This window comes from Vigna unguiculata, chromosome 5, assembly GCF_037176805.1.
Source record: "Vigna unguiculata cultivar grain cowpea cultivar isolate G323 ecotype 2 chromosome 5, ASM3717680v1, whole genome shotgun sequence".
Taxonomy (NCBI): Eukaryota; Viridiplantae; Streptophyta; class Magnoliopsida; order Fabales; family Fabaceae; genus Vigna; species Vigna unguiculata.
In genome coordinates, this window is record NC_140796.1 from 136010 (window position 1) to 151869 (window position 15860).

At 31.0% G+C, this 15860-nt stretch overlaps 3 protein-coding genes across 5 annotated transcripts; 2 read left to right on the forward strand and 1 right to left on the reverse strand.

Moving 5' to 3' along the window:
• Nucleotides 1–934: 934 nt before the first annotated feature.
• LOC114185829 (bidirectional sugar transporter N3-like) lies at nt 935–2655 on the forward strand. Its single transcript, XM_028073761.2, has 6 exons — nt 935–1059; nt 1322–1358; nt 1450–1660; nt 1752–1913; nt 2005–2124; nt 2216–2655. The coding sequence occupies exons 1-6, from the start codon at nt 1014–1016 to the stop codon at nt 2471–2473; spliced, it is 834 nt and encodes a 277-aa protein (XP_027929562.1). The 5' UTR covers nt 935–1013; the 3' UTR covers nt 2474–2655.
• A 1208-nt stretch (nt 2656–3863) lies between these two features.
• On the reverse strand, nt 3864–8225 carry PBS1 (Protein kinase superfamily protein). 3 transcript variants are annotated; one of them, XR_014995010.1, is made up of 6 exons: nt 7684–8127; nt 7276–7493; nt 6336–6525; nt 4968–5359; nt 4210–4873; nt 3864–4120 (listed from the first exon to the last, which is right to left on the reverse strand). XR_014995010.1 is itself a non-coding variant. In XM_085673163.1 (6 exons), the coding sequence occupies exons 2-6, from the start codon at nt 7820–7822 to the stop codon at nt 4412–4414; spliced, it is 1401 nt and encodes a 466-aa protein (XP_085529289.1). In that variant the 5' UTR covers nt 7823–7912; nt 8085–8225; the 3' UTR covers nt 4165–4411. The 3 variants fall into 3 exon arrangements, 2 of the variants coding, with proteins under 2 accessions (XP_085529289.1, XP_027928662.2); XM_085673163.1 differs by lacking the exon at nt 3864–4120 and having other exon boundaries at nt 4165–4873; nt 7684–7912; nt 8085–8225; XM_028072861.2 differs by lacking the exon at nt 3864–4120 and having other exon boundaries at nt 4165–4873.
• Nucleotides 8226–9717: 1492 nt separating this feature from the next.
• On the forward strand, nt 9718–10640 carry LOC114183914 (SAUR-like auxin-responsive protein family). Its single transcript, XM_028071095.2, has one exon. The coding sequence runs from the start codon at nt 10024–10026 to the stop codon at nt 10519–10521; it is 498 nt and encodes a 165-aa protein (XP_027926896.1). The 5' UTR covers nt 9718–10023; the 3' UTR covers nt 10522–10640.
• Nucleotides 10641–15860: the final 5220 nt, after the last annotated feature.

The window sequence follows — 15860 nt, forward strand, 5'->3', positions numbered from 1 at the left end:
TCAACTTCTGCGTTTGCTCTCCATCGTTTATATACGAATCCTCCTCTCTTTCCAGGTCAAACACAAACCAAAACCTCTCATTAATTCTCTCTCTTCTACCCAATAAAAGCTATACCGTGTGAATCATTTTTTATATCAAATAGGATTCCACTCTATGTATGACACTAATAACTATTTCCTACATTGCACCATCATCAATGTCTGTGTCTAGAAAAAAGAAAAAAGAAACTTCAAAGTATACTATAGATGTTTGTGATATAAAAGGTGTAGGTTTGTTTTTTTTTTTGTATCTTAATAATATCAAGTGATTGATGATTAAGTAGCACATCTGAATTCATAGGAATAATAATTAATGTATCAATGTAGCATTGTGGAGTTGAAGCAGTTACATTACATGACCTGACATTATTGGCCGGCCAACCTCATAGTGTGGGCGGTGGCTGAGGATGTTCTCAGCTGGTAGCTTCTGCCATGATTCTCCAACTATAGAATGTGCCCTTTAAAAAATTATAATTGGTACATGTAACTTTTATGTTTAACCATACTAATTCGAAATGTAAATTTGTAATCGGTGCCGACTTTACTTTACCGTACCTGCCATATATATGCCCATGGTTTTTTGCACTATCGATCCCATGGTTTTTTGCACTATCGATTCATCTCAGTAACGTTAAAGAATCTTGCAACTTGGTGCGATCAGTTGTGACCTCCCCTCCATAAAAGTAAACAAATAAAGATGGAAAGTAAGAATCTCCCAAGTTTATACTGCATGTATGATACGGTATTTAATATTGGGAAATAACAGTGATGCGTACCTATGTTTGGTATATTATAATTTGCAGATACTCCTCCTTGCTTTTATTTTTTTAGTATTACTTTGCTAGCTCACTCCTCCATTTTGCTTATATAAATAGTGGGCATGTAAAGAGATCATCAGCAACGTCAGTTCCTGCATGAGATTTAGCGATTCAGCTTTCCATAGAAACTAGTAAGCTTCTGCACAACCAACATCAATGGCAATCAGCCACAGTACTTTGGCATTTGCTTTCGGCATGCTAGGTAAACAATATTAATCAATGCATGCATACATCATTTATATGCCTCTCTAATCTCAATCTTTAACGACTTTATTCCTTCCACTGTTAATTCCTTTCCTTTCATTTTGAGAATTATACTATTTACTATCATTTAAGTTTTTCTTGCAATTCCATCAATCATTTATCATACACACACACACACACACTTTTCATGCGTATGTCATGCATTAACCTTGTTCCTGCGTTGGACAAAATAATTAACTGTTTCTGTTTATGATGCACAGGTAACGTCATTTCGTTCTTGGTATTCTTGGCTCCAATGTAAGTATATGCATGAACCCTTGTCATCACTTACCCTTTGAAAACCAAAAGGATTTCGATTTGATTTATACATTTACGTAAAATATTGCAGAACAACATTTTACCGAATAGTCAAGAAGAAATCAACGGAGGGGTTTCAGTCACTGCCTTACCTGGTGGCATTATTCAGTTCGATGCTTTGGTTATACTATGCCTTACTAAAAAAAGACGCTTTTCTTCTCTTGACCATTAACTCATTTGGATGTGTGATTGAGATCATCTACATCATCTTGTACATCACCTATGCCACAAGGGATGCTAGGGTACGATTTGTTGATTTAACAACTGAGCACATATATACTTATGTGTATGTTTCCTTTCTGATTTCTAATATACATATTGTTGATTATGCAGAAGCTAACTTTAAAGCTATTTTTGGCAATGAATGTGAGCTCCTTCATTCTTATCCTCTTAGTCACACATTTTGCTGTGCATGGTTCCCTCCGTGTCCAAGTCCTTGGATGGATATGTGTTTCCCTTTCGATTAGCGTCTTTGCAGCACCACTCAGCATTGTGGTATGTAAATCCCTATTCACTATTTTCACTATAACAAATTTGATGCATGCGTATTAATTAATTGATTATTGTGCGGTGATTTGTTCTGAAGGCACAAGTTGTTCGAACAAGGAGTGTTGAGTTTATGCCTTTCAATCTGTCCTTCACCCTCACATTGAGTGCTATAATGTGGTTTGGTTATGGTCTCTTTCTCAAGGACATATGCATTGCTGTAAGTATTGTTTTAATAATACAACAAGAATTTAATCACTCAAGTCATGTATATACTAATAATGATGACAACTTTGGTTCTTATTGTGTAGCTTCCAAATGTACTTGGTTTTGCACTGGGATTGATTCAGATGCTGCTTTATGCCATTTACCGGAATGGCAACAAGAAGGTTGATAAAATGCAAAAGAAGGCACAGGTAGAGGAACTGAAAAGCGTTGTTATAGCTAGCGCTGGTGCTTTGGAAAGTGGTGAGGTGTTTCATGTGGAGGAAAACGAGGAAGGACAGAAGAAGGAAGAGACTATGGCGGAGAAGGAGAAAAGTGATGAACCTAACGATAGCAGGGTCTAATTGCAAGCGTAGCCAATGTTGGTGGGCACCACCATGGCCATAACCCTTTCTACTTTAAATCTACATCTATCGTTAACTTTGTATTCTAGCTGTCTAGGTTTATAACTTAATTACCTTGTTAATTTAGTCTAACCATTGTCATTTCTCACCATAAATCAACTTCTCCATCAATGATATTCCAATTTCTCTTTCATATAACAATTACTAATTCATCTCTTAATTAATTCAACAAACCAAGCTAACCATTAACAACCAATACTTGTTCGTGTTAAATGTTGACGAAGCACCTTTTCCTCAACAAAAGACATTTATTTTAAAGCATACTTAACTTAAATACAGTTTTTTATACATGTTCCTTTGTTTTTAGGGTAAAGATACCAAGGATATAATTAATTTTGTTCTTTCTTCATTATGAAGGCTTTGAAACATACACCAAAGAACAATTTCTAAGCATTATATTGATGGTTATTGAATGGATGTGTGAATTATTTATAATTTTGAAATCGTAAATCGAAACTTATTATGAATTGCATAATTTAAAAAGATAAAATAAACTAAATTCTTAAATAATCACTAATTGTTGTAAAAATGATAAAAAACTAATAAAAAATGTTTTATTAGTTCAAACTTATTATATTTTTTAAACAATTAAATAAAAAATCTTTATATAGCAACTAATTTTATATAAAAAATATAAGAATAAATATATTTTAACTAATTTACATAATATTTAGAAACTCTTACCAAAGGAATAAAATAAAAGAGAATCGTTAACTAAGTCTATAGAAAAATAAAAATGTAATGGTATTTATATATTAATTTAAAAAATAATTATTTTTTCTTAATAAATAATATTAATTTCTCAAAAATAAAATAACATTTTTTAGGAATAATATTTAAATGTAAACAATTCTTAATGTAATGATAATCATTTTGTTTAAATAACATAATGCTAATATAGAAAATACAAAACGAAATTAAAAAAAAAAATACACATTTGTAGAATGATAAAATCATTTACGTGGTGCACAATTTCAGAGTACAATATAAAAACAACTGAAGTGATTTTTTTCCTGTACAACTTTAGTTTTAGTTACATCACATTGAAATTATGTATTCCATTCACGACAATTTTAATCACACAACATTGAAATCCTTTCACCCATACACGTCTTTATTGAAAATGGAAAAAGAAAAGTAAAACTAGATTATACTAAAGTTGTGTTTGTGTCACAGGACTTCTCTACCAACACAACTTAAGGGGCGAAATACCAATATGAAACCATATGTAGGTAACATGACTTCCTCAGAATGAAGTCATATATCATGCAAGCCCGACTTACTATATAGGTAATTAAAAAAAATGGAAAAACTCAGTTAAAAATTGCACTTCTTTGGTAAATTGACGTAATTGTGAATTGCATAACTAAAATGATTACCTAGACTATTTCACTAAAGAAGTAAGAGTTAAAAGTTTTGTACCATAAGCCAAAGTAGGCTACGTTAATTACGATTGTTACTAGTTGATAACAATTATAGCCGATATTGAGATTATCATAAACACATGGGAGAAGCTTTTTGTCTGTGCATGTTTACTGCAGCCATCAGCCAAACTAAGGGTGTTCCAACTAGCGACCATGACTAGTTCTGGAAAAAAAAAATGTACAGAAAATAAATTAGGGAAAACAGAGTGCCAAAAGGTTATGTTAGAAAAGATTTTGTAACGAGGTTCATACATATTTCAGCTATAGCAAGTATTGGCTTCTAGGCAGATTCTGAACAAATTAGATTTAGAACCTAATCTTTTGGCCGAAATTGGCTGGTCGAGTATGTTCCCCATTTTTTTTTGTCCACATTCCATAGTCTCAAAGTATAAAACTAAGCAATCCAAGTTGTAAAAGACTGAGCTGGGAAACTGTGGCTTAGTCAGAACCATAACTAACTGCCCTCTTGCAAACTTTGTTGTCTTTTTTGTCTCAAGTTCTCTCCCCACAGCTTGGCTTCAGCCACAGCACGTTCTCTATCTAGATCTCTATTTAACATTCTTGCAGTTTCTCGCGGGGAGTCATCTTTCTCGGATCCTTCCAAGTCCCATCTGCGCCCAGATCCCCCAGCTTCATCATTTTTCAGTATTCTTCCACCTTTATCATCTCTGTTCCTTTTGTCATCGCTAGACCCCCTATAACCATGCCCACCATTGTTGGGATCATATCCCTGGTTGGCAAGATAAGAGAGGGCTGTCACCACATCTCCAATCAGAGGGCGTGTGGCAGCTGATTCTTGAATGCACATTGATGCAACAGCTAGAGCCTGGTAAAGACCCCGCATGGGAAACCGTCCCTGCAGCCTAGGATCAGCCAACTTTGAAAACTTCCTGCGGTCGTTAAAAAGTGGACGTGCCTGCACAAACATACAATTAAAACCACAATCACCACACCATTTTAATCTACAATCTCAACTAACTACAATGACGAGAGAGAGAATAGAGCAAAACCCATGTGACAAGATTCTGTTCTCCATGGGGCTGGGTGCTGTCAATTGCTTTTCGGCCAGTAATAAGCTCTAAGAACACAACCCCAAAGCTATATACATCAGACTTCACTGTCAGCTGTCCAGTCATAGCATACTCAGGAGCACAGTAACCATAAGTTCCCATGACTCGGGTAGAAACGTGTGATTTGTCACCAACAGGACCAAGCTTCGCAAGACCAAAGTCAGAAAGCTTAGGGTGGTATCCTTCGTCAAGTAATATGTTAGACGACTTGAAGTCTCTATAAATGACAGGGGGATTTGCCTTGTCATGCAGGTATTCTAATCCTTTTGCAGCACCAGCAGCTATTTTCATTCTAGTGTTCCAATCTAGTGGTTCCTTATCAGGGGGAACATCTGCACAGAGATCAATAAACAAATTTAAACATCAACTGTAATTATTATGACAACTACATATTGTTTAAGAAGGCAGTTTACATATAGCATGCAATTTAAAGTATAAGTAATTTTCTATCAAAAAATTACATGGTTACGAGTGTATAAATTACCACTACATTGTGTTATGCTGCTTAGAGGAAGGACTCACACATTAAAGAGTTTGCAGTTATTACTTGATTGGCGTTACCACACAAAGACTAGGAAGAATACATTTAAAAGGAAAACTACAAGAAAACATCCGGTCATAGTTAATGATGATTTTCTTGTGGAAGCTACAAGCTGAAGGTATGCTCATGCTATCTTATTGTACAGAATTCTAAAGTTTCTATGCAACTCATCCACAAAACAGTTATGGAAATGGAAATATAGAATGTTATAATGATGGAATGGAACCCTTAAAATAATGATATAAGAAAATCAATAACTCATTCAGTAATTATGTGTTAGAGAAGCAATGCTTGGAACATAAAAATTAGATGGGCATAACATAGCGAGCATGGATGTTCTCATGCCAGGTTGTAAAAGCCGCACACAAATCTTAATCATGATACGAAGACAACAAAAAACCATTGCAAGAGTTAAAACCTCGAGAAGGATTCTATCAATTTAAGTAGATAGTAGGTAAGAAAAAAACAAACAACATGCTTTGTAGGTAAATAGAAGAACATAGGCAACATTGGCCTGGAAGAACGGCTCACTCACTACCTAGAAATGTCATTCTACCAGAGAAAGTCAAGTGTGTCAAAGAATACAGTGACCAGTATCAGAATTTAATGTCATTTCAGGCATTATTTACACTTTTATGCATCCCAAAACACATAAAGTAGTTTAAATGTTTTTATCATTTCATTAAAGGATGTAAGTTTCTGTAATATTTGACAGTATCGGAAATGCTAAAATTGTAATAACTAAGAAGAGAGCAAAACAACCATACCATGAAGGTGATCTTCCAATGACCCCAAAGGCAAAAATTCATAAACAAGGAGGCGTTGTTCCCCATCCGCACAGTATCCAATGAGATTCACAAGGTTAGGGTGATGCAGAAGACTGAGCATGAGAACCTCTACAAGGAATTCCCTATTACCCTGCAGACCATTTTTGTCTAACTGTTTGACTGCAACAATCTGCACAGCCAGATGATCAGATGTTAGGACTCACTAATCACTAGAGGTCTCAACCACATAAAAACTCTTTGATTACTCTGCATTTACAGTTAAGTATTGTATCTTTGAAAAGGAGAGTTATAATTTTAGACAGAACTTTAGTGGTGTGAAAAGTAAACCATTTCAATTGCTGCAAAAAGAACCTAATGAAATGTGGGCCCCTCCACAGGGGGTGGTAAATGTTAAGATATCTGATCAAGAAGAAACATGAATTTAAATGTATACTTGATCATTCAGAAGACAACGGCCAAATACAAACTTGTGCACATAACATAAATATTTGGCAGAGCACAATAATAGATATTTCAGATTTAAACACAGATGATTCAACATTTTCAGGACATCGACGGAATTAAGTTCATCCAAATACTCATAAAAACCATATTTATTTCCCTATTTTATAACTAGGCCTTATCCCCTTAGAATAGATGGTAGTATATGATGATATAGATCAGTCACCATGGATCTCTGTAAAGCATTATTGAGAGTGATAAAAGCATTATTGTAAAATGATGGACCAGGAAAAATCAAATTCATTGGTCTTGGTGGAAGTGGAACCAAATCAAAGGAAATGTCTGAGATAAGAAATAATTTTGATATTCTGACAGTGGACCAGAACCATTGATTCCAAGAAAGCACAGTGATTGGTGATGATTTACTCTGTTTCTTCCCCATCGGATGTGTGGAGAGAGTGAAAAGTAGTGACTGTACCTGACCAGTGGTTTCAAGCCTGCCTTTGTAGACCCTTCCGAAACCACCCTCCCCTACAAAGGATTCTGGCCTAAAGTTTTTGGTTGCAGCTGCAAGTTCACGGAAAGTAAAAGTTTGAGCAGCGATTTGGACGGGAGGTCCGTGTCCTTCCTTGGTGTTGGAAGGAGGCAATTCCCTTTTGGAACCTCCATTACTTCTGGACCGTAACTTGTCTGCTCCTGCAATTCCAATTGCAACAGAAAGAATTGATATGAGTTGTGTTGTGGATCCCCTAGAATTCAACTTATTTCATAGGCAATTGATTTGATAGTTTGAATTGAATGAAGAGTGAGTGAGTGTGAACTGATTTGGGTATTGATCATTAAGAACAAGTTTGAAATGAGATGAAAAAAATAGTAAGAGACTGACCAGAGGGCAACTTGGAAATCTGAGAAGGGAGTGACAGATTGGGATTGGGATTGGAATTGGGTTGTGGGTGGTGGTGAGAACGGTGGTTGTGATCCTCCTTCGAACTTGAACTCGAATCGAAACAGGGGAAGCAACCCATCTAATGTTTATCCCCAAATTCCAATCAATCAATCACTCAGTGAAATTCAGAGTTAACAATAAACCTGCAATTGCAACTCAACGCAATCATCTGCAAGAGAATCAAAACACATAGTAACAGTGAGGGTTAGAGTTTCTATTCTATTCTATTCTCTATTAATATTATTTTATTTACAAACAAACAGATTGTGGTGAAAGAATTTGGTGAAGTCCACCAAACTCCACTAATTATGAAACCCAAGACACCCGATCTTCCCAATCACCTTCCACGCTCCATTACTAATTTCTTCATTCATCTTACCATTACCACTCATCCTTCATATATTATAATATAAACACACTCCATTTTCATATTTTCCAACATCACTGAGTCTTTTTTCTTTTTTTTTCGTACTGAGCTTTACATTGGTCTATTTTGTTTTAGTTTTGAAAAACAGTTTTAGTAATAATTGTTGTAGAGAATAAGTTTGAACAAAAACTTGTTCGATATTCAAAATTTTAAAATATAAATAAGTAAATTCTAGATGTTCCCTAAAATAAGCTGTTAATTTAAAAATGGTTTGTTTTGAAAATTTTATTTTAAGATTATGATATTAAATTTCTGGTATCATATTTGCTGCAATCTGTGTCTAGCATGTTAGAGATGAGAATATGAGAAACCAGTAATAGGAAACAAAACACGTAAACTTCATCAAGTTTAAATAATTAATTTGTGTCATTAGTCTAAAATACATATTACAAATACTTGATCTTTGGCCTACCTCTTTCTCTGTATATAAATAAGTATAATCTTCAAGTTCTATACTATATTAATATGGTAGAAATATGTTAAACTATTTCCCACGAACATATAATATTTTGTCATAATTACACTTGTTAAATATTTTTGTGCCAAGTTATAATATTTAGCTAAAGCATATATACGATTTTAGTTTGATTATGGACAAATTTTATTGGTAGTGAATACATTATCTGTTGTTCACATATAAATAGACCATGCATCAAATATTAAAATATTTTGTTTCTCGTTTACTACTTTTATCATATTATGATTTTTATTTGATATATAGTTTATATTGTACGAGTTATCTTTGTTTAATATTTTAACTTTCTTTCTTTTTACCATGGCAAAAATATCAATGTCAAAGTTTCTTTATGATTATTTAAAAAATTTAATATATCATTATATAAATGTATATTAATTAATAAAAAATATTATATAAATGTAAATGAAAAAGATCGGAAAGTATATTAATTAATATATATACCTATTAACTAGCCCTAAAATTAAATGTTGCTCATTGACATTAGTTTATTTATACTTTGACTTACTATATATTATCTCTGCCATGGATATTTTAGAGTGGCAATATGGAAAAAAAAAAGTTTAACAAGATTTTTCTAGAGAAAAGGTTGTAGGCGTAGCAGAATCTCATAAGTTTTTCTCGGTAATAATTTTTAAAAATGTGGGGATATTATTAAAAAAAAATTGGCATTGACTTAAAATTGTGGAGATTATTATTAAATATTTAATAAAGGAAGTTAGCTGACAATTAGATATACATTGGAATAGAGATTTAAAAAAAGGAAAAAAAGAAAGAAGAAAAGGTATATCTGAAAAGTAGTTAGATAATGTTGACAGGAGAAGAATATTAGGGGAGTTGTAATTGGAATAAAATAAAATAGAATGAAAGATCGAACTGGGGAGTAAAAAAAAAAATTAACAATTAATAGAGAAATGTATTAGGTTGACGTGTGATACATTACATGTCCTTACACGTTAAGGTAGAAATTGAAGGGAAGAAAAAACGAAGAGTTAATTAAGTTATTTGGTGCATAGAAAGTAGACCCTTCGTGTCAGTGTAAGCAATAATATAATAATTGGAGGAAAGAAATTGTGGCGTTGACAAATATACAGCGTGAGTGTATATAGGTGGTGGCTGCTGCTGCTGCGGCTTCTTCATCTCTTATCTTCCGACCCTTATTTTCCTCTGATTTGATATCTTTTCATGCTCATGTCTTACCGTCAAAACTTGTTCCGACATTAATTTTCTGCTCTCATCGGACGCACATGAGCAACACAATGAGGCCAAGGAATAAGGCGATGTTTTATTTGGTTTACGACAGGGGTTGACTTTCTGTTCCCATATTTTCCCTCATTAATTGCTATATATTTAGTATTGTGTGTGAATCGATTCGGAGATGAGTGAAGTGGATGATGGGATGGTGGTGAAAAAGAAGGTGGGAAAAGGGCTGATCACCAAAACGTGGGAGCGATGCAAGTGGATAGGACGAGGCAGAAGCAGCGTGATGATGATGAGGAGCAGATCCTGGCCCAGCCGCAAGGGACCAAAGAAGAACAGCAGCAACGTTGGTGTGGCACCCGAAGGTTGCTTCTCCGTCTACGTCGGACCACAAATGCAGAGGTTCGTGATCAAGACCGAGTACGCTAATCATCCTTTGTTCAAGATTCTCCTGGAAGAAGCAGAATCCGAGTATGGGTACAGCAGCCAAGGTCCTTTGGCTCTTCCCTGCCACGTTGATATCTTCTACAAGGTGTTGATGGAAATGGAGTATTCTAAAGAAGAAGAAGAAGAGGAGCAACAGAAACTAACTCGTAAAGCTTCTGCTGGTTGTGTCTGTCTTAACCGCTCTCCCTCCGCTTATCGTCTTCTTCGTTCTTCCTCCGTCAAACCATAAACCTCTTCTCAACTTCCTTTACCTCCTCAATAATAATACTGTAATCGATCATCCTATATATCTATCTATGTATTTGCTTCTTCTTATATATATATATATGCCTGGGTTCTTTAATTTTATTTAGGGAAAACTACTTACTCAACACTCCAATCAACGCTCAAACCATAAATTACACTTTAAAGATCTATACATAGGAGTTTCATAAAAAATAAAATAAAAATGAATATCATGTTTTGGAAAGGTTTTTGTTCTTCTTTATCTTCTAGTATCCACAATTGCTGTTCTTTATGAATAAGAACTAGCAAAAAGCAACTTGTTGTTATGATGATGATTTATACATATATTACCATGTATCACTATATTTTGAAAATAAATGTATTTTCTTTTCTTGATTCTAAATAGGTATATAAGTTGTTGTTATCTTGTATTAATAATTTTTTATACTCATAATGTTTGCATCTATGTAATAACTACAATTTTTTAATTATCTGATATTCTAAAGAAAAAGTTGAAAGGTGATATATATATATATATATATATATATATATATATATATATATATATATATATATATATATATATTTAGAAAAATCGTACCTTCAAATTTTAAGAAAAAATTTGGAAAAAGTGATTATTTTTAAAGTTAATTGTGATTAAATTACTCAATATACTAAAATTTTATGTGATTGTAACATTTTGTTTTACATTTGCATTTTGCATTATGGGGCTAAGATGGATCTATTCATGATGCTAGAATTTTGATGTACAGTTTAAATTCAAATCTAAAATTTTCTATTCTCTCTAAAGTAATTTTTTATACACCTAAAAAAGTTAATTTTAATCCATAAAACTTTTATAATGTTTTTAACACATTATTTATTATATTGGAATCAGGGACAGTGAAAAATGCTTCTTAAGATATTTTACAATATTTTGAACACTTATAATATACATATACCACAATTAGTAATTAGTGGCTTACGGCTTGCATTGCATTGCCTTACACTGTTAATCTGTGTGCAACCAACTTTTTTCAAATTAAACATAATCAATTATTACTGTTCATCTTTTTTTTTTTTTCTAAACCTCACTCATTATTGTTGCAAATTTCATTCAACCAGTACTTTTCATGGGTCAGCTACAGAGAAATTTAATTCTTTATTTTTATTTTCTTTTAGTCTAACATATATAAATTTAATTCCTACCTCGAAGGTAAAATATTTTTTTTCTTTTCCTTTTACATTTATTTTATTATAAATCTCTCTGTAGAGTTATATTCGTTATCTGTAATTAATTTAGTTATCATTTGTCCAATTCAACACTCATTTTCTACATATCAAGCATAAAAACCACTAAAAGGTTATTCGAATATATGGTGATAGTGTTGTCAGACAGGAATAAACTATAATATAATACAAGTCATAGTTTACCCTAATGTAATGAAATGTTAATAAAAAATTAAAGAAACACTATAAATAAATTGAATCTGTATTGAAATAAACACAAATAAAAAGGTATATTTTTCAGTGTTAATATTGTATATAAACGACATGATACGGTTTAATAGTATTTTAAAAATGTATACACTTTTCTTTCGTATCAACTGTGTCTACAACTAATTAATGGAGTACGTATAGGTTCCATTATCAATTACAACATATTATCACGGTGATGAAATTTAACATTGAAGTACATTTAGTACTATATTTAATGAAGAATTAAATTCACTATATTAATGTTATTTATTATATTATTTTAGGACTTCTGGTGCTCACATCGATGTTATTTGGAAGTATTTGGTCTAAACAAATTTAATTATATTAAATATTAATATTAGCATTTGATGATATTAAAAGAAAACAAGCATGATGGATGTCTGTATTGGGCGGTGGAACGGAGATAAGAAGGTCATATTCATTTTGTATTTTGTGAAGCTTTGACGTATCAAATAATAATAATAATAATAATAATAATAATAATAATAATATTTTATTTATTTAATAGGAGGCACAGCACAAAACTGTTGACTTTTTCACAGCTTAATTGCGATTATGATTATGATTATGACGATAGTGGACTTAATTTGTACACCATTTCTGATGTTGACAATTGAAAAGTCACATCTCATAATTTGCATTTGCATTTGGAAGATGAAAAATAAAAACGTTTTCCCAACACATTTTAAATGAAAAAATTACTCCACAATTTTTTTAATAAAAAAACATTAAATTCAGATATACAATTAAAATATAAATTAAATTATTCAATAAAAATATGTATACAATAGTTGTATAGAATAATATCATTGTCATCATTTCATACCTCTTGGAGAATATAGTCTAATTTCTGATTAAAAAATTTTATTATAATAAGTGACTACTTTTCTTATCATATCCTAAAACTGAAGTAAATTTTAAATTTACAGAATATAAAAGTAAATGTTTTTCGTTCTAATTAAATATATCTAAAAATACTTAATATAAAAGAGAAATGAGTTTCATTTAAGAATTGTAAATAACATTTAACATATAATATGACCAACATGCATTCAAGTTATAGAGACCAAAATAATATTTGACTAGTAATTATTTATTTGACATGATGTATGAGATTTAGGTATGTTTAAAATAAGCGTAGTTGCATAAAGCATATTAGTGAGTGTGTGTGTGTGTGTAGTATTTTAATCATAAATTTTGTACATTTGTGAGTGTGTGTTAAATTAAATATAAATTGAGGGAGGCGTGATATAGATATATATGAGATTAAGATTAATATTAGGATTGGGGATAGTTCTTAATAGTTGTTATTTTATTATTAAGATAAGATTATAAAACGTGCAATGATGTAAATATGTCTATTAATTTATCCTTCTTCCTCTAACCCATCCCACCTGTACATTAATTGTTTCCATCAAATCCAATTTTTGACATGTTATTTTCATCCTCAACACTTTTTTTAAATTATAGATATTAATTTTATCTCTCTATTTTTTAGTTCTTCAATTTTGACTTCTCATATTTTTAAATTATATAACTTTTATTTGTCCTTTAGGTTCATGTCCAACAACATAGGGATACGTATTTTGATTTACAATGTTGTGAAACTGAAGTGTTGACTCGTGATTTTTAAGTTTTAATTGCTTAATTTAATTGTTTATATATTTTGTAAATCGTAAGACTTTGATCTCTATATTAGTTGACATTTAATGTTAATAAATATGACAAAATATAATTGAATTCACAACTCAATAGGGTAGAAAAGCAATAAAATCAACTTTAAAAGTATGAAAATAAAAAACTATTGTTTATATATATAGAGTTGTCAAGAGAGTTTTGAAATGCAAATGATATCGCTCTTTTTGTAAATAATATATTTTTATCGATAGCAAATATTTAATACTGACTTTTAGATATTTCTTTTTATTTAGTGTTATTTGCAAAGAATTTAAGGATTATTTAAATAAATTGAAAATAAAAATATAGTTCTATACATATATTATTTTCACACTGATTATGGATGCATTGCATGCCGAAGATTTTCTCACTCAAACCAACATTTTGGAAAAAGGAAAAAGAAAGACAAAACTTACTGATTATTTTTTTCAACCCTACAATATAATCACATATGCAATGCAACAATTCAAAACTCCTACCGAAAAACACATGGCTAGGTTTGTAGTTTTCAACTTGGAAATTTTAGATTTATCAAAAAATATAGATCTGACTTTAAGTGAAATTTGAATTATTCCTTAAAAAAAATTTTATGAAATAATGGTTACAAATATGTTTATAGACCAATTTATTTGATAGTCATAATCTTAATAATTAATGTAATTAATCAATTCATGATAAAAACTATTTTAGTTACCAATTTAGATATTATTTATGATTTTTTGAAATTATTTTAGTTATGAATAATTTTTATAAATTGATATCTAAATTAATCATTTTACAGATTAACTATTTTTTGTTATTAAAATTAGTTATTATTCAATAATTTTATTGTAGGATCATAAAATGATATCAAATAATCTAATTGACTAAATTTTATAAAACTAAATCCATCCATTAGAAAAGGAAATACATGTGTAAAGGAAATGAAATACAGATGCTCATGAATTAGCAAATATATTCGTGCTAAACTTGGATAAAATGTGGATTAAATAAATTCATTTGTGTAAGAGTGATTATTGGTGGGGTCAATTCAAACAACTTAGTAGTATAGCTCCATTGATGTGCACCACGAATGTTATCAAAATAATATCAGGAAATAAAAACAATTATAATAAATAAAAGAAAACATCAATAATTTGATTTCTTGTGAAAAGAATAATTTATGGGATGGGATTACCAAATGAGGTTAGAAAAGCTTATTCGTTTTGTTTTAATTTAATAAATTAAGTTATTAATAGTTTAATGATTAGGAAAATAGTGTTTAATAATTATATAGTTAGTATACTAAAATATCAAATTAATTTTTGAATTGCTTATTTTTGTTTTTGGTTAGTGGACTTAATGATCAATTGTCTTAGCATATATAACCAAGTAATTTCAAATGAGAAAAAATTTTAATTTTAGTATTTAAAGTTCTTCCTTTATGCGACTTCCTTCGTAACATCAAAAGGATTTTTTGTGTAAGTAACAATTCCTTATTTTGATGAGCAGTATAATCATTGGTGTATGTTGATGAAAAAATTTCTAAGATCCGAGAAGTACTGATAGGTAATTGAATAAACTGTCGTGTATATAGTAGTATTTTCATGAACAACAGAAAGAAATTAAATGCACTGAAGTTATAACATTTCCCAAAAAAAAATTATTTATTTTAAGTCATTGATCCATATGTTTTGGAAAACCTTCTCAACAAAGAAACACTCAAGAATATGCATGAGCAAAGAGGCAACAACTTTATGCTTTTCGTGCTGGGTTTGAACAATCAGATGAAGTCTGAAGAATTAATTATTTTAATTTTGTTGTATGTGTTATAGAAGAATCCAAAGATATCGATGATCTTTCACTTGATGATTGTAAAGTTGATGGTTGGTGAAAGAACAAAAAGATTAAATAATCAGAAGCTGTGGAAGCAAGCATTGAAAGCTTATGGTAATACAATAATGTTAGAGGACATAGAGGTAGAAGCTAAGGACGATAGAAACAAAGTGCTAAAGATTTGGATAACAAAATCTAAAGTCATAATGATCAAATTCAAGATAAAAACAAATGAAAGAATCATGACATATATAAGGAAAAATATGTCATAAGTTTGGTCGTTAAATTTCTGCATATTATACCAGGTTGCCTAGAGACAAGGAAAAGACAAAGATGTCTAATCTAGCGTAT

What these genes read in the sequence shown, in the direction of transcription:
- LOC114183914 (XM_028071095.2), top strand. Translation starts at nt 10,024, where the DNA reads ATGAGTGAAGTGGATGATGGGATGGTGGTGAAAAAGAAGGTGGGAAAA.
- LOC114185829 (XM_028073761.2), top strand. Translation starts at nt 1,014, where the DNA reads ATGGCAATCAGCCACAGTACTTTGGCATTTGCTTTCGGCATGCTAG. An exon ending in TTGGTATTCTTGGCTCCAAT is followed by an intron (nt 1,359 to 1,449) that starts GTAAGTATATGC and finishes AAAATATTGCAG; the next exon opens with AACAACATTTTACCGAATAG. An exon ending in ATGCCACAAGGGATGCTAGG is followed by an intron (nt 1,661 to 1,751) that starts GTACGATTTGTT and finishes TTGATTATGCAG; the next exon opens with AAGCTAACTTTAAAGCTATT.
- PBS1 (XM_085673163.1), bottom strand. Translation starts at nt 7,822, where the DNA reads ATGGGTTGCTTCCCCTGTTTCGATTCGAGTTCAAGTTCGAAGGAGGAT. An exon ending in ATTGGAAGATCACCTTCATG is followed by an intron (nt 5,360 to 6,335) that starts GTATGGTTGTTT and finishes ATCTCTGTGCAG; the next exon opens with ATGTTCCCCCTGATAAGGAA. An exon ending in AACAGAATCTTGTCACATGG is followed by an intron (nt 4,874 to 4,967) that starts GTTTTGCTCTAT and finishes ATGTTTGTGCAG; the next exon opens with GCACGTCCACTTTTTAACGA.